Source organism: Gymnogyps californianus, chromosome 25, assembly GCF_018139145.2.
Source record: "Gymnogyps californianus isolate 813 chromosome 25, ASM1813914v2, whole genome shotgun sequence".
Classification (NCBI taxonomy): domain Eukaryota; kingdom Metazoa; phylum Chordata; class Aves; order Accipitriformes; family Cathartidae; genus Gymnogyps; species Gymnogyps californianus.
This window is the reverse complement of record NC_059495.1, coordinates 5,474,850-5,497,057: the sequence shown is the minus strand read 5'-3', so window position 1 is coordinate 5,497,057 and position 22,208 is coordinate 5,474,850. Positions and strand designations below refer to the sequence as shown.

General features: G+C 56.6%; 1 protein-coding gene across 1 annotated transcript in view; it reads right to left on the bottom strand.

Annotated features, from left to right (window-relative positions):
- OPCML (opioid binding protein/cell adhesion molecule like) overlaps nt 1-22,208 on the bottom strand; it is a 296,827-nt gene that overhangs the window by 5,711 nt on the left and 268,908 nt on the right. Inside the window, exon 4 of the mRNA XM_050910854.1 lies at nt 9,551-9,783. Within this exon, the coding sequence (XP_050766811.1) occupies nt 9,551-9,783 (233 nt within the window). The remainder of the gene's footprint in view (nt 1-9,550; nt 9,784-22,208) is intronic.

Here is a 22,208-nt window from a genome sequence, read left to right as displayed (position 1 = left end):
AGACTGCTCGCAGGATTGGGGCAAGATGCTCGCTGTCTGGAGCTGCAGAGGGAAAGGTGATACGGCGGCGCACGGTCCCTATCCCCCCTTATTCACAGTCCTGCCCTCTTTGTAAAAGACTATGACTACAAGCAAATTGAATACAGAATAAATCCCGAGGAAGCGAGGAGCGGCGCGGTCTCACCGGAGCGGCGAGCGGCCCACGGAGGATTTCATCAACCCTGCGTAATATTAATCACGGGTAAGTTAATGCATAATGTCTGGTAGGCCCAAAAATACGTTTGCACTGTAATTCCTTGTTTGTTCAGAAAGCCGGCAAGAGAAATTGAATGTGAAAGTGATGCCGCTAAATTCAATAACAATAAGCCCATGATTTATCTCCTTCCTTTACCGCTCGAGACCCAAACCGCCCGATGCACCGATTCACGCTTTCCACTGGGCCCGGGCGCGTGCCGGTTTCTGCCGCCGCTCGTGGGGACCGTGAGATGCCGTCCCTCCCGTCACCTCCCAAACTGGGGGCTGCAAACAGCCCTGTGAGGCTGGCTATGGCATCACGCCTCGCTGACACTGCCGTGTCCTGTGATGCTACATGCCACACTTGGGATATCTCTTGCAAGCACAACCAAGCAATCCCTGGGACTCTCCCGAACGCCACCGGTCCCGGTGCCTCCTCCGGGTGCCGGCTGTGCCCCTGCTGCTGCTCTGCGGCCGGCCCATCCGGCAATGAAAGCAACCGGAGAGCTCAGACCTTGCGAGCCACTACCAGACACCCAAGCATGAGGAGGGATGGCCGCTCCTTGCCCGGGGAGACGCGGATCCTGCCTGCACCGGTGGGGACGCCTCTTCCCTGCTAAACCGTGCGGAAAGAGAAAGCACGCCGGTAATCGCTGTGCGATCATTGACTACACGTGACGCTGACGCACACAACCACGCGCAGGCTGACTCATCTCCCGGCCGCTCCTTAGCGCCGATCCCTACCAGAGGCGCTCGCCGCCGCGGCCCCGGACTATTTTTAGCTGCCAGATCGTTACCGCTGCACGCCTTGGAGTGGAGAGCCTGCGCGAGCGCCGCGACTGATGTCCCTCCTCCACATCGTTAGCTCCTAATCCATTAAAAGAGACTTCTTCCTACACCTTTGATAAGGTCAGATGATAGATGGATACCTATAGGCTCTTCAACAGCCACTTGCCCACCTCTACTTGCAGGACGGGTCCCCGTAGGGACGGCCCTGCCCGCAGAGGGGGACATCTCACCTTCGGCGCTCTGCGGGGAGGCAATAGCCTCCACGGACACCGTCCTGCCTACGGCGGGCCGTGCTCCCGCCCTGGCACCTCGCTTACCACTCCCTCTCGGACACCTCGTATTTTGGGGAGACACGGCGTTCATGCTGCTCCTTCACCTCTCACATTTTGCCTGTGCTTTCCATCTCCGTTGCGGATGAGAAGCGCGGCGGGACGGCACCGGCGGCCTCCGGTCTGTCCCTACGTGTCTGCTGAAGGCACCGCTGATACAAGATCTTCCCGGGAACAGCTCCTGTTGGGGGCTGATGCCCTTAAAGAAGAGATGTGGGCACGCACCCGCAAGCCAGCTCCCAGCTGGGGAGTACCTGCTGCCAGATAGAAACGGACGTGTTTCCCTGCCTCCCACTCATCTTTGGTTTCAGGCCACGGGGGACAGTCGCGAGGACACGTACGGTAACCCTGTGCAAACGCGCCTCGACGTCCCGTCTAGCCTGCGTGGGAAGTGACGGGGGGCAAGGAGGCAACGTCAGGAGTTTTAACAAAGCGTTGCTTCTCGGCAGTGAAGATTATCCTCTCTGATCGAACCCGTTCTGATGACAACCCAATTCGAGAGGCTCGTCAGAGTTGATTTTATCGAGATAATGGATTAAGCGCATCCGACAGCTACAGTTTGGTCAACAGAATGATTTTTGTCAAATTTCCCAGCCAAGCGAGCGGCATGCCATGCTGCTGCCGCCGCCTCACGTGCTCTACAGGTGCTTCGTTTCAGGGGAGATCTTCCCTTTCCCTTCTCTGCGTCTTAAACACTCCCTTTTCACAGCCTTCCCCCTGTAAAACGCACTTTGTGCGACCTTTTTACAGGAAAGGATCATAACGCGCCTATTTCAAATGCATCCTCTCTGCCGCGGAGACGAGATTTTCCAGCCTGGATGATATCCCCCCAGCGACTGCATCTCTCCCCCTGCCTGTCTGTCTTTCTGCACACCATTTGAGCACAGCTGAAGGAGGAGGAAAGAAAAAAAACCCAGCCAAAACAACCTCCCTATGGATGCCTTCAGAGACCGGGACCATCACATAGGACCGCATAGTTCATCCTCCTCCCACGGGACCGGACCGCAACGCCGTGAGACCCGTTGGTGTTAAAAGCAAAGGGACGAACAAGCTGGTGTGGACCCCTCCATCCGAGCAAAAGCACGATCCAGCCACGCCAAGGACCGACCGCTCACGAGACGTCGCACAAATGAAACAGGGGCATCGAGCACCCCATGCTAGGCAGCGTCTCCCGACCGCTCGTCGCGCACCCTTTTTCTCCAGGTTTTCGCCCTGAGACAGGGAAAGCAATAAAACGGAAACTCAGAGTGTTATACCTACTGTGTAACCACCTGTCAGTAAATTTATGAACAATTAGGAAGTGAGAGTGCTTCCCAGGGAGCTATTTGTGCGCGCGCTAAAACGTTCTTTCTGTTTGGAAATATAATGGGGGAAACAACTTCTCCAGTTCTCCCCCCTCTTCCCCGTTTTTGCTTTTTGCAGTAATTAATCAGCTGCCGCCACGCTTTTGTTCCGTCGGCTCCCGGTCCCCACGGCACGTCCCGACGCCTCCGCTCCCGCCGGCTCCTTTTGCCTGATTTCAAGAAGCCTCAAGAACGGGAGCCCTCAGATGCTCGCTGGGTGCTCCCCATCCTGTCCCGTCCCTCCTCCATACTCCCATCCGGATTTTGGGTTAGCACGTCATGCCAGCCACTTTAAGGACAGTGGCTGTTCCTGCCTGGGCGGTGCGTGCTGTTTTCTTCCTGCCAGTCGGGCTCTCCCTCTTTCCAGACCTTCCCCCTCTCCGTGCCCTCGCTCCTTCGTTACTCTTTCATTTGTCCCCTTTGCTGCCTCCCTGGCTCTTTCGATGCTCGGTGCTTTTCTGTGTGTGCACGTTTCCTTCTCTCTTCACTTTGTTCTGCAAGTCTCTGGGCTTTTCTTCTCATCCTTTTTTCTTCTGTTTTTATTCCCCCTCCAGTTGCTTCTGTCTTCAGTCTTTGCTGTTCCTTCCAGATTTTCTCTGGGCTCCCTTTGGCATTGAATTCCCTGCCACATCGCTGCCGGTTGCTACCACATCTCCCTCGTTCGGCCGTCTTCGCTCTCTTGCCCATCCTCCGTTTCTTCAGGGAGGGAGGAAGAGTGAGGTGGCGGTCTGGTTGCTCCTTTCGAGCCTTTTCTGATCCCAGGACACCGATATACCTCACTTGTCACGGGCGCTCCTTTCCATCCATGGGAGCACCACTCTCTGGGCTAGGCAAGACTCGTGGATGTCAGCCACCACCTTTGGCAACACGAGCGTCGCTCTCCAAAACCTGACGTGCTCTTCAGGGAGACCTGCAAACTGTGTTGGGGCAGCAAGGCTCCTTCCCACCGAGCCACCTCACAAGTCCATCGCCGACCCGATTCCTGGCCAAACAGCGGCGACCTCAACCTGTGCCACCCCAGTCCGGCCCAGGCACGGCAGGCCACCGAATCCCCGCATCCTCTGGGACCGGCCGCGCTCCTCTCTGCGACGGGCTGGAGGCGGCTCTGCGGGACCATGAAGGAGAGGCCCCTGCCGAGACGGTCCTGCCTGCAGAGGCGGTGGCATTGGACACCTCCCGCTGCCGCGTTCCCAGACAGCCCTGCTCGGCACCGCAACTTACACACCCTCAAGCATCCCGTCATTACCCTTACAGGCTCACAACAGCTAAACAGAGGGGCATACTGATGAAAATGCATCAAGATTCCTGGGCTTAAGCCTCCGGTGCGGTCCCGGATGGCAGAACAGCACGGCGCCTTGACAGGCCTGCCGTGCCTGGGCCGGACTGGGGTGGCACAGGTTGAGGTCGCCGCTGTTTGGCCAGGAATCGGGACGGCGATGGACTTGTGAGGTGGCTCGGTGGGAAGGAGCCTTGCTGCCCCAACACAGTTTGCAGGTCTCCCTGAAGAGCACGTCAGGTTTTGGAGAGCGACGCTCGTGTTGCCAAAGGTGGTGGCTGACACCCACGAGTCTTGACCACTCGCTGAGGCTTTCGCTTCCCGAAGCGGCGGCTTTCAAAGGCTCCTTGCCTCAGAACAGAAAAAAAAACCTGCTCCTCCCCAGCAGCTCACCCCGACTCTTCCTAACGGAGCTTGTGCTAATTGATTTTTCCTCTGCGCTCGCTTGCGGTTGCGTTTTGTCCCTCTCGCACCATCCAGCATCCAGCGAAATAAACCACTCTGCCCTGGTTGGGGCCCTTTCCCTCCCCACCTGCTCACATGCCCCCAGAGAAGGATGTGTGAAACATCACTTTAAATGCCACGGACATTACGTGTTTTGGGCTCTCGCTCCTGCTGGGAAGACGTCTTTCCAGCCTAAGTGATTTTTTTCCATTTCCTTTTACCAGCCCTTTGATTTCCTTTTTATTTCCCTGCACTCCATCCCCACCGCTATGAGCCCGACCTCCAGGAGAGTCTCCTGCTTCAGTTAACCGTTTCGCTTGTCCCCGCCGGGACGATTAACCCGGTGCGGCGAGGGCTAGCCAGAGCCGAGCCTCTGAACAGCGTCGCCGACAAAACACTTGATTAGCCCCAGAGGTGCGGCAGAGGGGAAGACACGCTCAGATACGGCACGCGTCCAAACGTCACCAGCCCCTTTGCCACCCCACCTGATGAGCAGCTTCAATGCCAAGAGGGGAGAAATGCGCGCGAGGGAGTCTCCTCTACCCGCACCTTTGCCGCCCTGGCTGGAGATCTCAGCCACCGCCCAGTAATATCTGTGCCCTTGTTCCAAAAATGCCAAGAGATGAGCTCGGGCGGATACGGAGGACCTGGGCTGAGCCCTCAGCCTTTTAAGACCTCGGTGCGAGGAGCTGCCTTCCTCCCGGGACACGCTCTCGCTGCTGCCGGCAGGATGGAGGGCAGTTGACCCCCTGGGGACCATACCATAATGAGTGGCACGTACAGGACGGGCTGGTGATGAACACTTTGCTTTGGACACCATGTGTCACCTAGCAAGACAGAGATGTGCCCCAAGCCCCGAGAACCACCTTCGCCATTCCTGCAAACCCTCAACCCAAGATGTACATAAAATCTCGCCAGCCCAGCATGCTACGTGAAGCAATGGGAACCTCTGCCAACATTTTGTATCGGATGTTTTGCATCACGTCGACTGCCCATCGTCTCTTTTCCTCGCTATCACCTTGTTTCTTAGGTAGACAAAAAAAACCACCAAAACCCAAACCACCCGGTAAGGGGTAGGTATCCCAAGTGCAGATGAAGCTCCCGAGCGGGGCATGAGTCTGCTCCGGAGGTCGCAGCCTGCCAGGCGTTACTTGCTCTCACCCTTACCCTTCTCTGGGCTGCTTCTTACTCCACACACATGCCCCTCATGCCAAACTCTCCAGCGTCTAAATAGTAAGCAGTTAATACATAAGCACTTTCTACGTTTAGAGCCTATTATCAGGTCTTTCCTACAACAACCGAAGAAGGCTGAGCTGCTCCCCTCGCCTCGCCGTGCGCCGTACAGCCTCCTGGTAAGGTTTTAATAAGTATCATGGTCTCAGCTCCTGCCTGGATATCAAAGGTAGCGTGATAAAAGCAAGCTTAACTGCAGCCGTCGTGAAATCTATGGTGCAGAGGGGAGCCTGGAGCACGATCTACCTCAGGAAAAAAGAGCTCAACATGGCCGGCAAAAGGGCGGCGGGGGTTGCCCTTTCAGGGACTCGAGGAGCTAGTTGTTATCAGGAAGAAGGAAAAAATAAAGACTCAATTTGCTTTTGAGACACTGACTGCAGAGCTACGCCTGCATCAGTGCCGCTTTGAGAGGCGGCGGGTGCAAGAAGGGACACGGGACAGGCTCCGGCAGAGCATCCTTAGGCGCATTTGGAAAATCAACTGCACGACCGCAACCTCGCTGCTGCGAACGAAGGCCACGGTCCTTTGAAACCCACCCTGGCTCCCGGGGCGAGGAAAGCGGCAAACACCGAGACGGGAAAATGGATTGCACCGACCAGAAACTAACAGTAACAATGCCGACAGCTGGGAGAGGTTTTAATGAAAAATCTATGGCAAGTAGGATTAAGGCAGTACAGAGGAGGGTTCTCTAAATAAATCAGAAACAGAGGACATCTGAGGAATACCAAAGACCGCTATTAGGTAGCGACGGCCAGTATCGACGTTCACCACCGAGATCTCTGCCAGACAGGGTGCCGCGCCACACGCCGATCCCAAAGTGACGCCGCGCTACGCTACGGCGCTCGGGCACGTACGCCCTCCTCTCTGCGGCCGCTGCCACGAGGAGGACGCCAGGCTTGCTCTTTCCCGGGGCACTGACTGCAAAAGCCACAGCCTGGACCAAAACATTGACCCCGAGCCCCACTTTTCACACTGAAATATACCCCGTGTCCCCAAATGGCCCACGCCAAGGAGGCACGGCTGTGTCCTGCCTACGGTCTACCTCGCTCCTTGCACCAAAACCATTTTGCGGCGCGATGCGCTAAGGTCTCCCGACTCATCCTTGCAAGCTTGCACCCACCCCAGGCTTCATGCGGGGTCATACCCAGAGGCAGGAGGGCTCACCTGAGGTCCAGCCCCATGGCATCCTCTGTTCGAGCTGTTTATGACAAGAGAAGGATGAGGTGGCTCATCTTCTACTTATACGAGATTAAACGCCAGTTCTCTCTGCATTCCTAACTCTCCCCAAAACACACCGGCATGCCGCAAGCACCGCGCATGTCCCTGAAAGCATCCGTCCCATCGTCACGAGGCAGCCCCCGAAAAAAAGAGGAAAAGGGAGACAAAAAACCCCTCTGGCTTCCTGCCACCTACGCTCTTATAAACCCTTGTTAACGGCTGTTGCAATGAACCGATCCAAGAGACATATTAATAACGACACTAAGAGACACATTTACTGTTGACTGCGACTCCCTGGCAGATTTATCGCTGGGTTGCTAGGAGGGAAGGCCGGGCCCAGCAGTAGCACAATTAAAACCCGATTGAATACGGGGACAAAGAATCAATACTCTATCCGGCCAACTTCTCGTTTTGCAAAATACAAATATAAATTAATTGACCTGAACGCGGTTGCTAATGCCGGTCATTACTGCCTGCCCACTGGCCAGCTGGCACGGACGAGGCATGCCACTGGGGCGTGCACGGCCATCCCCCGCGGTCCTCCTGCCGCCGCTGCCGCCTCCTCGACAAAGGAGGGCCCCAAACCTTCCTTTTGAGCCCATATTTCAGGCCAGGAGAGCTACACCAGAAACATGGCTTCGCTCCTTCCCTGCAAAGCGTGTGATCCGCTCGCGTGCGCAGCCAGGACTGAACGCACCTTCGGAAAACCTCTGCCTTCCTCCCAGCGCAGAGCAAAGGGCTGTATGTTATTCGCCCTTGTAGAAAACTGGCTCTTCCCCAGCATGCAAGCACAGAGACTACCAGCCCTTGGCTGCACCGACAGTGCCGGTGGGCAATGCCGCTCGGTCTGAGCCACCAGAAAGCACATTTTAGCCACCAAGGAACTGCACTGGAGCTGAAGCGGGGACAGAGCATGGAAGGATTTGCTTCTCTGGCCACCACCATCAACGGGACAGCAAGGCGGCACCTACAGATGGATTTTCTCGGCAGACCGACTCAGGCAAATCGTGTGGCTCGAGCTTAACACATGGAAATATAGAAACTTCTCGGCACGAACCACTTGACCTGTGCCCACGTAACCGCGCATCCCCAGCTCCTCTCAAGCTTCCCTTCAGCTGCGGGGAAGCAACGCTGCTGAGAACCACAGTCATTGCTGCGGTGGGCACAATTCAACAGGAGTTGCTCACACCAGGGGAAAACTTTTCCCAGCACAGTTAGGAATGCCTCGCCGCCAGACAGTCGCTCTGGATGCAAACTATCTCTCGCCTTCACCCGCCCAAGCCTGGCAAGCGCCTGCGTCGCAGGCCTCGCCCCGAAAAAGGGGCGAGGGGAGCGGGCGCTGAGCGCCGCTGCCAGTTCGCCTAATTTCATTAGGTGCGAAGCACTCGGATACTTCACCGGTGTTGACTGGATGGATTAGCGCGATTAGAGAGCAGACAGGATAAACAGATTAAACTTCGCAGACGGACAGCTCGCATGCAACTCAAAAAGGGGGAGAGGGAGAGGCCCAATGAAGGGGGATGGAGGGGATGCTCCCGGCGGATCTCCGCTCCCCTCTTCCCGAGGCGAGCGCTCCCCCCTCCGCCGTAGCCCAGTGCACGTGGTGCGGGGCCCCCCCGACACGCTCCCGCCGAGACGGGGCAGGAAAACCGCTTGGATGGGTGGCCACAATCAAACCCTGCCTCCTCCAAATGAGAAGGATATGTAAATACATACATATCTGCATTAGGGGCTTCTCGGAGACATGTGGAGGCCGAGAAATTTTTCAGATTTGCTCATTGCAAAATCAATATCCATCAGCTGTTTGAAATTAAAGGAAAGATTAGGTCCTGGTTTTATACACGCTTTATTCTATTCCGAGAGCTTTCTACTCAGCCAGATAAATCTTCTTTAAGAGGATTAGGAAACTTTCATTATCTTTATCTAACCTGAACTAACGCTAACTCTGAAAAATTAATCTAGAGACCGGACAAAAGCCGGTAGCCGGTGCAAAGCCGCAAGGATCCGGAGGCGGCGTCCGCCGGAGTGCTATGGGCACCTCTGATCTGCTGGCACCCGCATCCCCCCGTCAGAGCAGCCTCAGGAACGCTGCTTTGCAACCCAACAGCGTCTGCTACGCCGACATGCTCGCCTACGAAGCCCTGTGCCAAAAGCCCTTCGCGGCCCCGCAGCGATTTCGACACAATCTGCCCTCTCTCCCAAAACCGTGGGGCCTCCTGCCGTTGGGGTCCGCTCCCCCACCGCGCCTGGCAGTGCTTTGCTTTCGGCTCTCCCGAAGCGTCTTCGGACGCGTGCCCGAGTGCCTTACTAAAGGCTCCCTGATGCAGCGAGCCGAGCAACGTGGTCCCGAGCAGCGGAGACGGGTCAAATTCACAGCAGGGACAGGCAAGGAGGGGAGAAGGAAGAACACACCAGCCCCAATTTCAGTTCTCAAGTGTCCTCTGCCCCGTGTGATGACTGTACAGCACAGCGAGGCTGAGACCACGCAAGTCCATCTCCTCCCTGGCACGGTGGGTGCTTGTCCATGCCCCTGTTCCCATGCCGCTCAACCCCCGAAGCAACAGATGTTGGTCTGATCCCTCCATCTCCATCAGCAAGAAGGCCTCCAAACCCTTCACAAGTCCAGACAGCCTTCCATATCAAACAGTCAGTTCAGCAATAGCACGAAGCACGTGAAGACCTACCTTGCACGATGAGATGGACGCGCGAAGTCTTGGGGTGATTGTCTGTCTGCACGGAGCAGGTGTAGGGGCCTTCATCGTAGACATCCACGTTGTGTATCTTGATGCTGTACTGGGTCTTGGTGTTGGAGAGGATGACCACGCGGTTGTCTATAGACCACTTGTCATTGCCGGCGTACAGGATGGTGCTGCGGTTCAACCATGCTACCCGTGTGACCCGGTCATCCACAGTACACCTGCAAAGGAAGAGACAGAGGGTCACAAACCTGGAACAGAACGCACGGCAAACATCCCGGCTTCCGAAAGGGGACATGAGCGGGATGGGAGCTGCGGCTCTGGCTCCCCGTCACGCACAGCCGGACCGCCGGCACGGAGGTGGCGCAAGCCATGGCTGCGCTACCCTGCCGCCGCATCCCACATCCCCCCATCACCTGAGATTTCACAGAAGCGGTGGGTTCACCAGAAAAAAACCACTGCCTTTTTCTTTTATACCGAGCTGGGGAACCGCAGACGAAAATCCCATTACGTTTGACCTCTGCAAGGCACGCAGACTTTCCGTACCCCCCCTTCTCGCCCACCTCCGCTGCTCCCCCCTCACCCTCGCTGCCCGCTGAGAATTTCAGATGAAGCTGTAAAATTTGCTGACAGTTCGGCTTGTCGGCGTGGCCCTCGAGCCATCCCCGGGGTGATATACGCACCCGCTGCCGGGGCAGAGGGGCCGCGGCACAGGCGCGGGGAGAGGGGAAGAAGAGAAACAGCCAGAGACGGCGAAGCCAGCATGCGGGGAAGAGAAGGGAACATTTGGATAAGCAGCTGTAAATCCTACAAGTGCCTTGAAAACACAACGCGGTCGTTTCCATTATTTATTTCCTGCCTGGCTCCCACCCTCCCCGCTCCGAGACGTGCGGAGGCTCGGCAGCTCCGGTCCACGGCGCTGACTTACGCTTGGCAAAGAACAGAGGGAGGGGGAGGAAAAGGGAATTAAAATGTTCCCAGAGAACATGGCTTTTTCATTCCGTTTGATAGATTTTTCTCGATCTGTTTACTTGTGGCCTTCTCTGCTGCCACCATGGCACCCGCAGCAAAACTGCCAAGCATTTGGCTAAATTAAGAGCCCAGCATTTCTCGGGAGCTTCGCCTTTCCCACCCGAGGACCACGGCAGGGGAGCTTTCTCTCGGCAGGAAAGCAAACCGGGAAAACGAAGCTAGGTGCAAGCTTGTGCCGCCGCCGGCAGCGCTGCCGCAGCTTTGTGCAGCCGAGATCTTAGGAAAAGGCACCTACAGTCAATCAAGAAGCTCGTGCAAGTCCCTCTCCGCACGCCTGTAAATTCAGAGACGGGCTGGCGGGCTGTGCCCGTCCTCGTCCCTGCCGCGGTGCCTCTCCTGCAGAGGCTTTGGGGGTGTTATATGCCTCCCTTGCTAGGATTGCAGAGCGTCACCTCGATCGAGATTATTAATCGGGCGGAGGGAAGGGGCGATACTTGGCATGTTTGAGGGTCCCCCCGGGCGCTCGGTTCAGAGGAACGAGCCATATATCCTCCCGCAAACATGTAATTTTCCCCTTGCAGGAGCTGTACGTCTCCGCCAGCCACATCGCGTACAGACGCCGGGAAAGACGGATGGCCCTCCGTGCCTGCCGCGGCACTGCCGGCATTGCCGGGAGCCTGCCTGGGCGTCGGATGTGCCCCGGTGCTCGCGGCGGCACCGGCTCTGCTCCGCCAGACCGAGGCGGCCTCGTGCCGGCGGACGGCAACGTCCTTGTCGGGAAGCTGAGCCCTCCCTTCGTTCAAATTAACTGGGGGAGAGCTAAGCACGGCCGAGTTAAGTTCGGCCCTGGGGGATTCCAGTCTAGTGGACTATTACTGCTGTCTCACTTCATTATAATGAATAATAAAGAGATACTTACACACGGCTTCTGTAAATTATTCATTGCATGCACTGAAAAATCAGGGCAGCAATATGTAAAACAGACAACTTGCATGTCTGCGCTCATATAAATATCCAGACTACAGCCCTGCGAGGTACTCTCGGGTCCCCTCATTAGGGGTGAAGCACAAGGACTAGGGTTTGAAGTGACAGGACGAGGAGCTCGTGCCGTCACCGGGCACGTTCTACCGCCGCTGCCTGGCTTCGGCTGGCGCGTACCGGGTGCGCTTCCCAGGGAGATTTGGGGTCAGTCCGGGACCCCTGAGAACTGGGGTCACTCGTTCTGCATTTACAGCTCGCATTTACGGCTCAGAGCCGCACCTGCACAAGCGCACAGGGATGCCCGTAACATGGGCGGACACGCTCACGCGAGGAAGGGCAAGGACAGCATCGCCTTCCCTTGCCCGGAGCACCTGGTGACCGGTACCACCCTCGAAACCACTTGGAGCAAATGGGGAGGAGCAACTTGGAGACTCCTTCTTCTAACAAACTCATGACAAGAGCAAGGAGGCAAAGGCTCCTTTTCCCCATCCCTCGAGCTCACTCTTCAGTTGCTGCCACTCAATAGCTAACTTGGGACCAAGTCCCTTCGGCTCTGCTTGCTTAGCATCATGCTCCTTTCCACCAGAGCCCGGGCTGTGCCCTGCAGCTGCAGGCAGGGAGAGACCAGACAAACCGCCTCCTTCAAAAAACCAGCTCTCCTGCACCTCCTGGCAATGTGTCAGAGCAACCACCAGCAGAAAAGCCAACGTCCATCAGCTGCCACGGACAGCGTGGCGTTTCCAGAGACACCTTCTCACCAGACCTCGCCTTCCCGCTGCGAGTTTTCCCACGTCCTGGGAATTGGTGCCTCAAAGGCAAATACCAACCGACACCCGGACGCGAGGAGCACCCTGCCAGCTTCTTTACCTGGCTCGGAAAGCGATCTCCATTAGCTGCTAAGCCGCCAGCGCTCCCTTGTCTACTGAGCCGTCTTTGCTACCTATTTCCAATTGACCAGGATTATGATAATGTCTCCAGTAAGCAAACAGGTAAAGAGACTTCTGCAAAGTGTTTAGATAAAGCAGACAAGCTCTGACAAAGCTGGATAATAAAGCGGGCCAGGAGGTTTTCCCTTGAAGGGATCTAATTAAGAACAAAGACAAACCCCCATTAACAGTCTCCTGAAGGCGCCATATCCATCTCCAGAAGAAACTCTGCCTTACGAGTCCGGAAGGGACAAAAGACAATAAAGCGCCTGTCAGACAGGAGGGAAATAAACCTGTCCTGGCTCTGCGGTTCACCTGGAGAAAACCCATCAGCGAGGCAGGGGGAACATCTCAGGACCAATATTGTCACCCCAAACCCGAGCCCCCGGCACTTGCCTCGTCCCGGCTCCCCCACGCAGCCCTTCTTAGTGCAACGCGACCCGTCCCATCTGCTCCTCCATCTCCGCATCCCACTTAGACCCTCGCTGCCTTCGAGCAGAGACTTTTCACCACCTGCAGCCCTTCGGCTGCCTCCCACCGTGACCGCTCTCCGCCAAAGAGGCTTGCCGGGGAGCCTCGGATGCTGGGCTTTGCCCGAGCTCCGGCCCCCCCCGGCGCTCACACTGATAAACGTGGCGTCTCAAAGGCGCCATCTCCTGAGACCCATATTGATCCCCTCGCTCTGCGAGGGGATGAGAGCTGCCGTAGGGATCCCGGCGCTCCACCAGAGACGAGGGCGATGAACCCGAACGCAGCAGCGCGAGAAGATGCATGAGGGAGGGAGTTGGGGGCACTGGCGCTGCGCCGCTTCCCTTCTAATTGCGCCTATTCCTCATCCTTAAATGCTAATTTTGAAGTTTGCCGAGGAATTATTTCACTTAGTGTCAACAATACAGATAACTCCGCCGACACGCTCTTTGTGTTCGGCGGCACAAAGTGACCGTCTCCCTCCTCCCGGACCTATTAGGAGAGACCCCCGCGTTGCTCCCGCGGCAGGTTCCTGCCCGGCCCCATCAATGACGCTGACAGCGCTTCTCCTACGCGTGGGATGTCACATAACACCCGCCGCCTTCGTCCCCTGCCTTTCCCGGTCCACGTCGCGGACCTTTCCTGCACTGCTGACCCGCCGAGCACGAGGGCCAAGCCCGGGGCTGCACACGCGACATGAGGCTGGGGCTGCCCTCGATGCCTGCCCCGTGGTGAGGGAAATACCGTGTCCAGGGTTGGCACAAGTTTTCCGGCACTAGTTTGGGGGGATAAACGGCACGCAAAGAGTTGGAGATGCAAAATATCCCAAGGATGGGATGCTTGGGACCCCAAAATGTTGATATTCAGGTATGCTCAGACACCAAGCAGTTTGGTGACCGGTTCACACCCGCAGAGCCGAGACCGCTGGTCCCCGGCTGAGCCGAGAGGCTTGGGGAGATGCTCATCTTTGGATCAACCCAAAACCCTCCCGCTTCGTTATGCAAACCAACGACGCTCTACTTTTAAATATTTCTACGGCCCTTCAACCCCAAACCGCTTTTCTCTCCTGTAGGCAACACGTCTCGTCAAAATGACAAATGGAGATGCCGAAACCAGTCACAAACTGGCTGGCTGACCCAGTTTTCAGCGGCTAAAATAGCTCACTCGGATCGGGAGCGAAGCCCCTCGACAGCGACAGGGTGGTGCTTCACCCTGGGAAGTTTCCAACCAAAAGTACCTGTCACAGGGGCAGAGCAAACACCCTGGCACCCTTGGCTCTGAGAAGAAATTGTTAATTACGTTTGCTGGGGACTCCTAATGGGATTTCTCCTTTGCTTCTGGTCCTCACCCGGCTACAGAGTTAACGGGCTCCGAACGCCTTTTATTCTAGGCGGCTAGAGCAAAGGCAGAGGAGATTTATTTGTAATCATCGGAAACAAACACACTTCCTCAGAAGTAAACACAAAAGAACAGAACCTGGCTGGGCTCCCACTTCGTTAAAGATGCAAATTAGAAGCAGGCCATCAAAACACGGCGGCTCCTCTAATCCTCTCCCAACAATGTAAACCGTCACATTAGCTGTGGGTACAATGGCATCTGTGGCGTGTGACGGCGGGTCTCACACAATAGCTCCCCGAGGGCAGGACTGTGCCGCCTGGGTTTTCGTCACTGTCATCCCTGATATTTATTCTCGGTGCGGAAGGCGGGAGGCACTTTGTCTTCATTCCCGATCCCTTCCGCTGGCACCCTGTCTCCTCTCTGAGGCACCCGCGGTATCCCCTCTCCCACCTCTCCCGTCCGTCCCGGCGCCCGGATGAGGGGTGCGCGGCCCCACAGCATCCCCACGCCATCCCAGCACCCTGAGGACGGAGGGGACCTGGGATGTGCCGTTTGGCATCGCCCAGCACGACTACCTCCCATCCAGCCCTCGCCACCCGCTCGGCAAGTCCTGACCTGCCGCCGTACCCGTGTCCCCCACGGGAAAACAGAGAGCATGGGATGCACAGGGAGCTCGGCCAGCCCAAACTGTTCTCCTTTTCCCCATAAGCTCCCTCCCTCCACACCGTACGCCAGTCACCCCAAATGCCTCCCGCAAAGCCGCGTGCCGCCGTCTCTCGCTCTCTGCAAGCTTAATTAATTGCCTGGCCCCACCGCTACCGCGCTGCTCCGATTCCCCAAGCACTCCCAGTGCTGTTCGAACAAGCTCTGGACCACCGGCAAACCCTTCCCCGCCAACCGCCCCCTCCTCAGAGCCCTCCGAGGGCTACGGGACCCTCCTGCCCTCCCCAGAGGCTCGTAGCTTGTCGGGGAGGGTTTCTCGCCGCCGGTTCCCCTGCAGTGGCAGTTTGCCCGCCTGCTACCGAGCACCAGAATAGAAGCTGCTCCCCGTGAAAAATCAAAGCCCAAATTGATACATTAGAGGTTGCTAAATATAAAATACCCATCTGCAAAGATAATAAGCCTGTAAGGGCAGGGGCTGTCGAGTTGCTCCATTTCAGATAGTTTAATGGTGTTTTGGTCCATGACTGCAGCTCCCAGACATTAGAATGATAACAAGATGATGAGGAGGGCGGGAGCTGTCTGCGCGAGGCATCAGAAGTCAAGACTTAACGCTGACGGTGCGGCCTCCGAGGGGGCCACGCCACACAAACCACCACCGGCTGGTTTGCACCCGGCATTCGCAAGGCTTTGGGTGGCCTCTGCGACAAGCCAGGGGATGCAAAGCTTGAGCCTGATGCTGGGTCGCCGCCGAGCTCGAGCTGACGTCGCCTGGGGTGGGGGTCTGCGCCCGCCTTTGGCCTCGAAGGGGCTCGCCCTGCGCCTGCACCCCAGGCTGGGAACCACGGACCCGGGCAGCACAGGGCAACGCTAAGGCCGATGCAGGCAGAGCTGCGCTGCAGATGGCTTAGAAACAGATCGTAGTTTGCACGGGGAAGGGACGCGAGGCGAGCTGAGCTGCTGCACGGTGCCCCTGCTGCCGCTAACTGACCGCATCTTCTCCCCAAAGCCGTTCATGGGATTTTCTGAATTAATGCTCCACATCGAGCAAATCCAGAAACCGCGGTCGGCTCTGTTAAAGCGAGCTAGGCTATCCCTGTCTTTCCTAAAGCCCTTCTTTCACTCCTCATTGCTTTTACTTCCAGCTTGCGGGGGCACACGCCGCCCTGACAACATCATCGGCAAGGGGAAGGGTGGCGTGACGGGGTCGGGCCCTCGGGCACACTCTGCTCCCAGCTCCCACTTGATTTTCCCACGAGTCCCTTGTTTCTGACACGACAACGCATCCGTATCCTGATGACTCAGGGATCCGTATCCTGATGACTCAGGGTCCGCTCAGAAACCCTCTACAGCCCCTGGGAAGGTCGGCACCGCCTTCAGCAAGCTCCGGATCGGGGCTCTACCTGAGCCCTTTCCTGCGGGGAGCCATCACGTCCCTGCCCTGCACAAAGCTCTCGGTTGCTCTCCCCGCCCCACGCCAAGTCACGGCCATTGCAATCTGCTCTGAAATACATCGCCGATCAGAAAATAACACGCTCTCTGCCCTCAGGACCGTACCGGGTTTGCAAACAGCCTCTGGCTACAGCCTAGCAGCCCCCAATTCCCCGTGCGGTTGCGGTCCGGCCGCGTCCACGCGTCGGGATGCTCCCCCAGCGCAGCGGGGAAGGTCGGAAGGCATCAGCCTAAGCCCCAGTGGCTGACAGCTTTTATTGGCTTAAGACAAATCTTCATAAGGAAATATGAGACGGCAGCAAAAGAAATAAAGCAGGAGGCCTTTGGATAGAGCAAATCAATAGGGATGTTTATAGAGCAGGTGGCACTTAAACGCTAACAGCAGAGTCAGCTGATGCTGGTGGCCACACCTGATCTCCGGAATAGAGATGAAAATGAAGGCACTGAGCAGGGGCAGCCAGTCCAGGAAAACCGCAGACATTAGAAGAAGAGCAGCGAGGCATCTTTCCTTGCCCAAAACGGTACCTAAGTGATTGCACTCTCTCCCCAAAGTCAGGTCCCTGACACAGCCGGGCACCCATTTCCAACTTGCTCGTGGCCACTGGGCCATCCTGCGGTTTGAATGAGGCTGGGACGTCTTTCCAGCCCCTCTCCAAAGAGTCGACGAACGTCCACCAGCATTTACCATCAAGGCATCACTACCTGTCCTAGGAAACATAGGCAGAGAGCTGTCTTCTCACTGACAAAGCCAAATTCCCCTCGACCCTACACCGGGGCTCTGCCCTACGTCCCAGCAGGGAAGAAAACACCCAACGAGAGATGCCCGCCGACACCATCGCCGGCATTCGAGGGTGCTGATTAAGGGACACGATCCGGCAAACCCCCCTGCTCGCGGCACGCCGGCGTCGGCAGAGCCCTGCGCCTCAATCAGCGCCCGTGTACGAATTCAATCAGCACTAATCTAACACAATGCAGCACCTGCGCCCCGGCTGATTTCTAGTGTTCTTCAATCAAAAGGAGGAGAAGAAACGCAGAGTTTATTGCTGGCGGTGCTAGCAGACCCGAACAGTCGAGAACCTGGAGCCCACTACGCCTGCGGTGGGGTTTCGGGGTTGGACTTTTCCCTTGCTATTGCTTTTTTTGATGTTTTTTCATCCACCTTTCCAGGCAGGGAGAGACAGAAATAACTGTTTCGCTGTCACAGTTAGCCATGCAGTTAAGTACCGGTAATTAACGTGTGGCAATACAAGACTCCGACCGCTATGATTCAGCTGTCCTGATGGGACTGGCGACCGTCTCCGTCTCAGCCGGGCAAGGGGGCCGCTTTCAACCTGGGAGAGAGCGGCCGCGGCTCCGGCAGCATCCCGCAGTCGCAAAAGAAGAAAGGATGCTGGCAGCCTGATTAAAACAAGGGCCAGGGCGCATCTGCGACAGAAGGAGCTCCTGTACAGCCGGAGCAAAGCGATCGTGCATCTGTCCCTGGCTTGCAAGGAGGGAAAATTGGTCTAAAGCCACCCCAGCGCAGGACGGGCGGCAAGGCAGCGAGGGGGATGGCGGAAGGGTGTGCGGGTGACAACCCCGAAACGGGTCCCTGGGCGAAACGATGGCACGTAGGGTGCTTTGGATGGAAACCCGGCCAGGTCTCCATTGCGTGTGGTCCTCACGCTCTCGGTCGGTCTGTCCGGCCGCACCACCCTTCCCAACAGGAGCAAAGCTCTTCTCCCGACCCCCCGTTAATTACCGCCAAAAATATATTTGTCATGAAACGCCCGCTCTTATCTCTGCGGCTCTTAAGGGTAATGGAGAGGTTTCAGTCTTTGGAGGATAAGTCTCAGGCTCTTGGCTGCTTGCCCGGGAGGATTATTTTACATCAGGTTGAGTTCTGTAGTAATTATCTTCAAAACAGCTGGACTGCTGGATAAACTCGCTGTATCTTAATGCACAATACAAGAGCAAATACAGAGAATTAAACTGCAATTTCAGACGGGCCTGAGAGATAGGCAGAAAAACCACTCGCCAGTGTTTCGGAGGCTGAGGCTCGGGGCTCCTCGCACGTTAAGGTTGGGGAGGCATTTTCTCATTTGAAATCAATTCAAACTTCCCCAGAGACCGAGCGGAGGGGGAAAGGAGATTCCAGATGAAGATGTTTCACCCCCAAGCTCACAGTAGACAAAAAAAGAGCACCATTTTCCTGACCCTCACGGCTGAAAAATGAAGTGGTATTTGATCCCGGCTGGAAAGCTTGGTGTTTCGCACAGCCCCAAGCCTTCCATAAAAGCCCAAACTTTCCAAGCACTCGGCTCCATGCTGCACCCCTCGCGGCGATGCTGGCGGGCAGCCATGCAGGGAAGGGCGCGGGGAAAATCAGCTCCCTCCGTCCGCACCCGTCGTGCCTGGGCATCGCTTCCAGCGCCTTGGGTACCCCATCCCAGAAGGATGGAGGGGCTGACAGATGGACAAACCGACTCCCCCAAACAACTGGCCCGGACATAAGCACTCTCACCCCAATCACCGGGGGGAATTAAAAGGAAAATAAATCAGCTTCTCTCAGGATAGTGCCACCGCAAGATGTAGGTGCGAAATCCTCGCAGGCAGAACTAATAACCTCTAAAAAGAGGGAAATTCTGCCGATGGAGGGTGAAGCCATATTTCATGGCGAACGCCATGAAGCGCTCCTGCCAAACGCAAGATCTGTAAATGACCTGGGTAAGCCATCAGCCCAAGAATATAATTGCCAATTTGCAGAAATTTCACCAGCAATTAGGCAAAATAAAATAACCCACCAGAGGAAATCCTCTGCTCGCCGCTCCTGCGCCTCCGCTGACCCCTCTGCTTTCCACCCGCTGTTTCGCCGCTGGGATGAAGGCTGGATGCTTCATGCGACGGGCGCTAAGGAGCCAGGCGACAGCCCCGTGGCACCGCCAGATGAAGAAGTCATCACCAGCGCGAGATAGCAACAGCCACCCCTGTGCAGGAGCCGGCCGAAGACCTCTCCTGCCGGTACCCCCACTCCGAGCATCACCGAGGGCTGGGTGCCTGATCCCGGCAACCCCACGGGGCATCCGCGCGGCCAAACGACTTCGTGCAATTAGGGGGTTTATTTGTTTGAGTTGTACGTGAATATACCAAATTACATTATCAGATCATAGTCCTGCTTCTGATTTATTCCTTCTTTGTTCTTCAAGTCTTCGTACATCTAAGCAATTAACCTCTCAAAGAGCTGGAGAACACATAATTATCCTCATTTGTCTAAACGTCACCAAGATGGCTGCCTTTCAATTAACCTTCTGGGAATGGAGGGAAGTTGGAGTGATACAGTGATCATTTCCAACTTCAGCGTAGGCTTTTTTTTTTTCCCTTAAAGTAATTTAATTGAAATATTCAGATGATAAAATATAGCCAGATAACTGTTACTGCAGGTAACGGGATCAAGAGAGGGCTTGCAATCGAAAAAGAAGTCAAATGAGGTACAGTAATATTATATCAATACGTGGCACTTCCATCTAAAAATATCAAAGCACTTCGTGCTTATTAATGAAGGGAGCCTTTCGCACTCCCCTGCAGGGCTGCGGGCTAAGACTTACGTCGCTTCTATACATCACTGCTACCAATGGGGAAACTGAGGCAGGGGACAAGCCCTGGCACCTGGAGGGCCAGGAGCTCGCCGAGCCGGTCCCTGCACGGCTGGGAGCTTCCCGAGAGCGTCTCTTCTGCGGCCGGTCCCCCCTCCTGCCCCAGGAGAAGGTGGCTTCGTAACGAAGTTAGCACGGGAGACACGGTCACGGCCGAGCTGCTTTTGCTTTTGTTTGTTTTAATAATAGCCCCTATTTTGCTGAGATAGTGTCTGCCACGCCGAGCGAGCGAGGGATTCGTTCCCACCCATTGCCTCGCTTATAAATATGCATCGCTTCTGTTAGAAAGTGCCAGGTCAAACTTTGCACCCGCATTAAGCAAGACACCAGTGTCGTCTGGCGCACGCAAGTAATATTTATACACACCCCCGCACACAAATATATACGGAAAATAAACAAGCAAACTCTGAAGTTCATCGCATCTCCTCCCTGACAAGCGTGGCTTCTCAATTCCTCGCGGCGCCACGGCTTCACTCCCAGCGTGAAATCGAGCCCTCCAAAAAGCAATTTCAGCTCCGGCACCTCACCGAGCCTTGGCTTTCTGCCTCCCGCCCCGGCGGAGCGGAGGTGGCCGCGGCAGGGCAAGCGCTTGCCCTCCCTGCCAACTCGGCGGGTTGGGAGAGGCCGAGATGGAGCTCCCACATGAAGGGATGCTAAGGCACCGAGAGATGGGGATGTACCGGACTCATTCCCCGCATCCTTCCCTCCCAGCCTCACGTGCAGATCAGTATCGGTATTTCGGCGCCGGGCGGCCGCTCTGCTGATCCGTGCAGACGAGCGGGGAGGAAAGGACGCGGGAAAGCGAGAGGTCCCTGTTAGGGACACCACAAACTCGCGTCTCTCCCGGTGCATTCATCTGGAGAGATGAAGCGAGGATAACACAATAGCCACCGAGTTTATTCTCGGCACAGGCTGATGGCGACATAATTAAAATGCAAGCCGGAGTCAAGGTACCTATCGATAAATCTTTGCTTTTGGCTCTTAGGCTTGACAGGAAGCCTATACCTGGCGCGGGGAGTTCAGACCGAGGGGGAGGCACAGATAAAGGCTCTGCTTTATGGACGGCCATTTTAATGTTTCGTTTGAGTAATGGGCCTTGCAAATTAGCACCCCGGCGGCCTGAAATACATATTTTTCCAAGGACATGCAGGCTCCCAATCCGACAGGTGATGTGGGCAAACAGTCCCCGAGGGGAGCTGCGATCTCGGCGCTTCGCGGCTGCAGTCATATTTTATCCCAGCTGGGATGATGAAGAAGAAAGTGGAGAGCTCGGGGAGGGGGAATCCAAAGGCTGGGGGAGGAAATGGAGCAGAAAACGACCCTGCGTGAGACCAGCGAGGGGCTGAGGAGCGGCGGCAGCGGTGGCAGGGAGCAGCCAGACAGCCTCCGGAGGGAACCGACGCTGCGCCGGCACGGCACGGCACGGCACACCTCAGCCTCTGCCCCTCGAGGGAGCCCGGTGGCCACCTGAGCAGCACCGGGGCAGGTACACCGGGGCACGTCTGTGGCACGTGCCTCTCCTTGCACGATCAAAACTACGGATTTCTGGCTCTCGACGGAGCTCGTCTGAGCACCTGGCTCTGGCCTGAATATTCGGAAAGGCCGGAGGTGCCTTCGATGCCGCAGTTTCACTGGGGAGAAGGGGGGATGCCTCGCTCGTGGAGAAAGGCAAGCCTGCAGCCAGCGGGCTGGCCGCTGCCCGACGGGGGTCTGGCTCCTCCGTCGCAAACGAGGCAGGAAAGATTGAACATCCCTGCATTAACTCAGAGAGGACCGTCGGGAGAACGCTGGAGAAATATGTGCGGCTGAACACGAGGGGGAGCTCGGGCCAGAGCATGCAGGGGAGCGCGGAGCAAAAAGTGGAGCCTACCTGCTCGCCCCCTCTCCCCGTCCCTCCCTTTCTGCCTCCATCTGTCTCCCTCCTCTCCTTCCTTGCCCCCTTCCTTCCCCTCTACCCTCCCCACACCACCATGCACGTAATCCGCCTGGCCATCACCTTCCCGCACTGGCACGGGCTGTGCTGCATCTCCATAAAACCATACAGAGGGAGAAGATGCTCGAGTACCAGGAGGACGCGTTCGAGCTGCCCCCAGACACGCGTAACTCCGCACAGCGTCTTCCCCCCTCGCACCGATGCCGCTGGCATGGAGCTGCACGTGTGGCCGGGCATGGATTCATCGCAGAGCTGAACACGTGCCTGCAAACTGCTCTGAACCT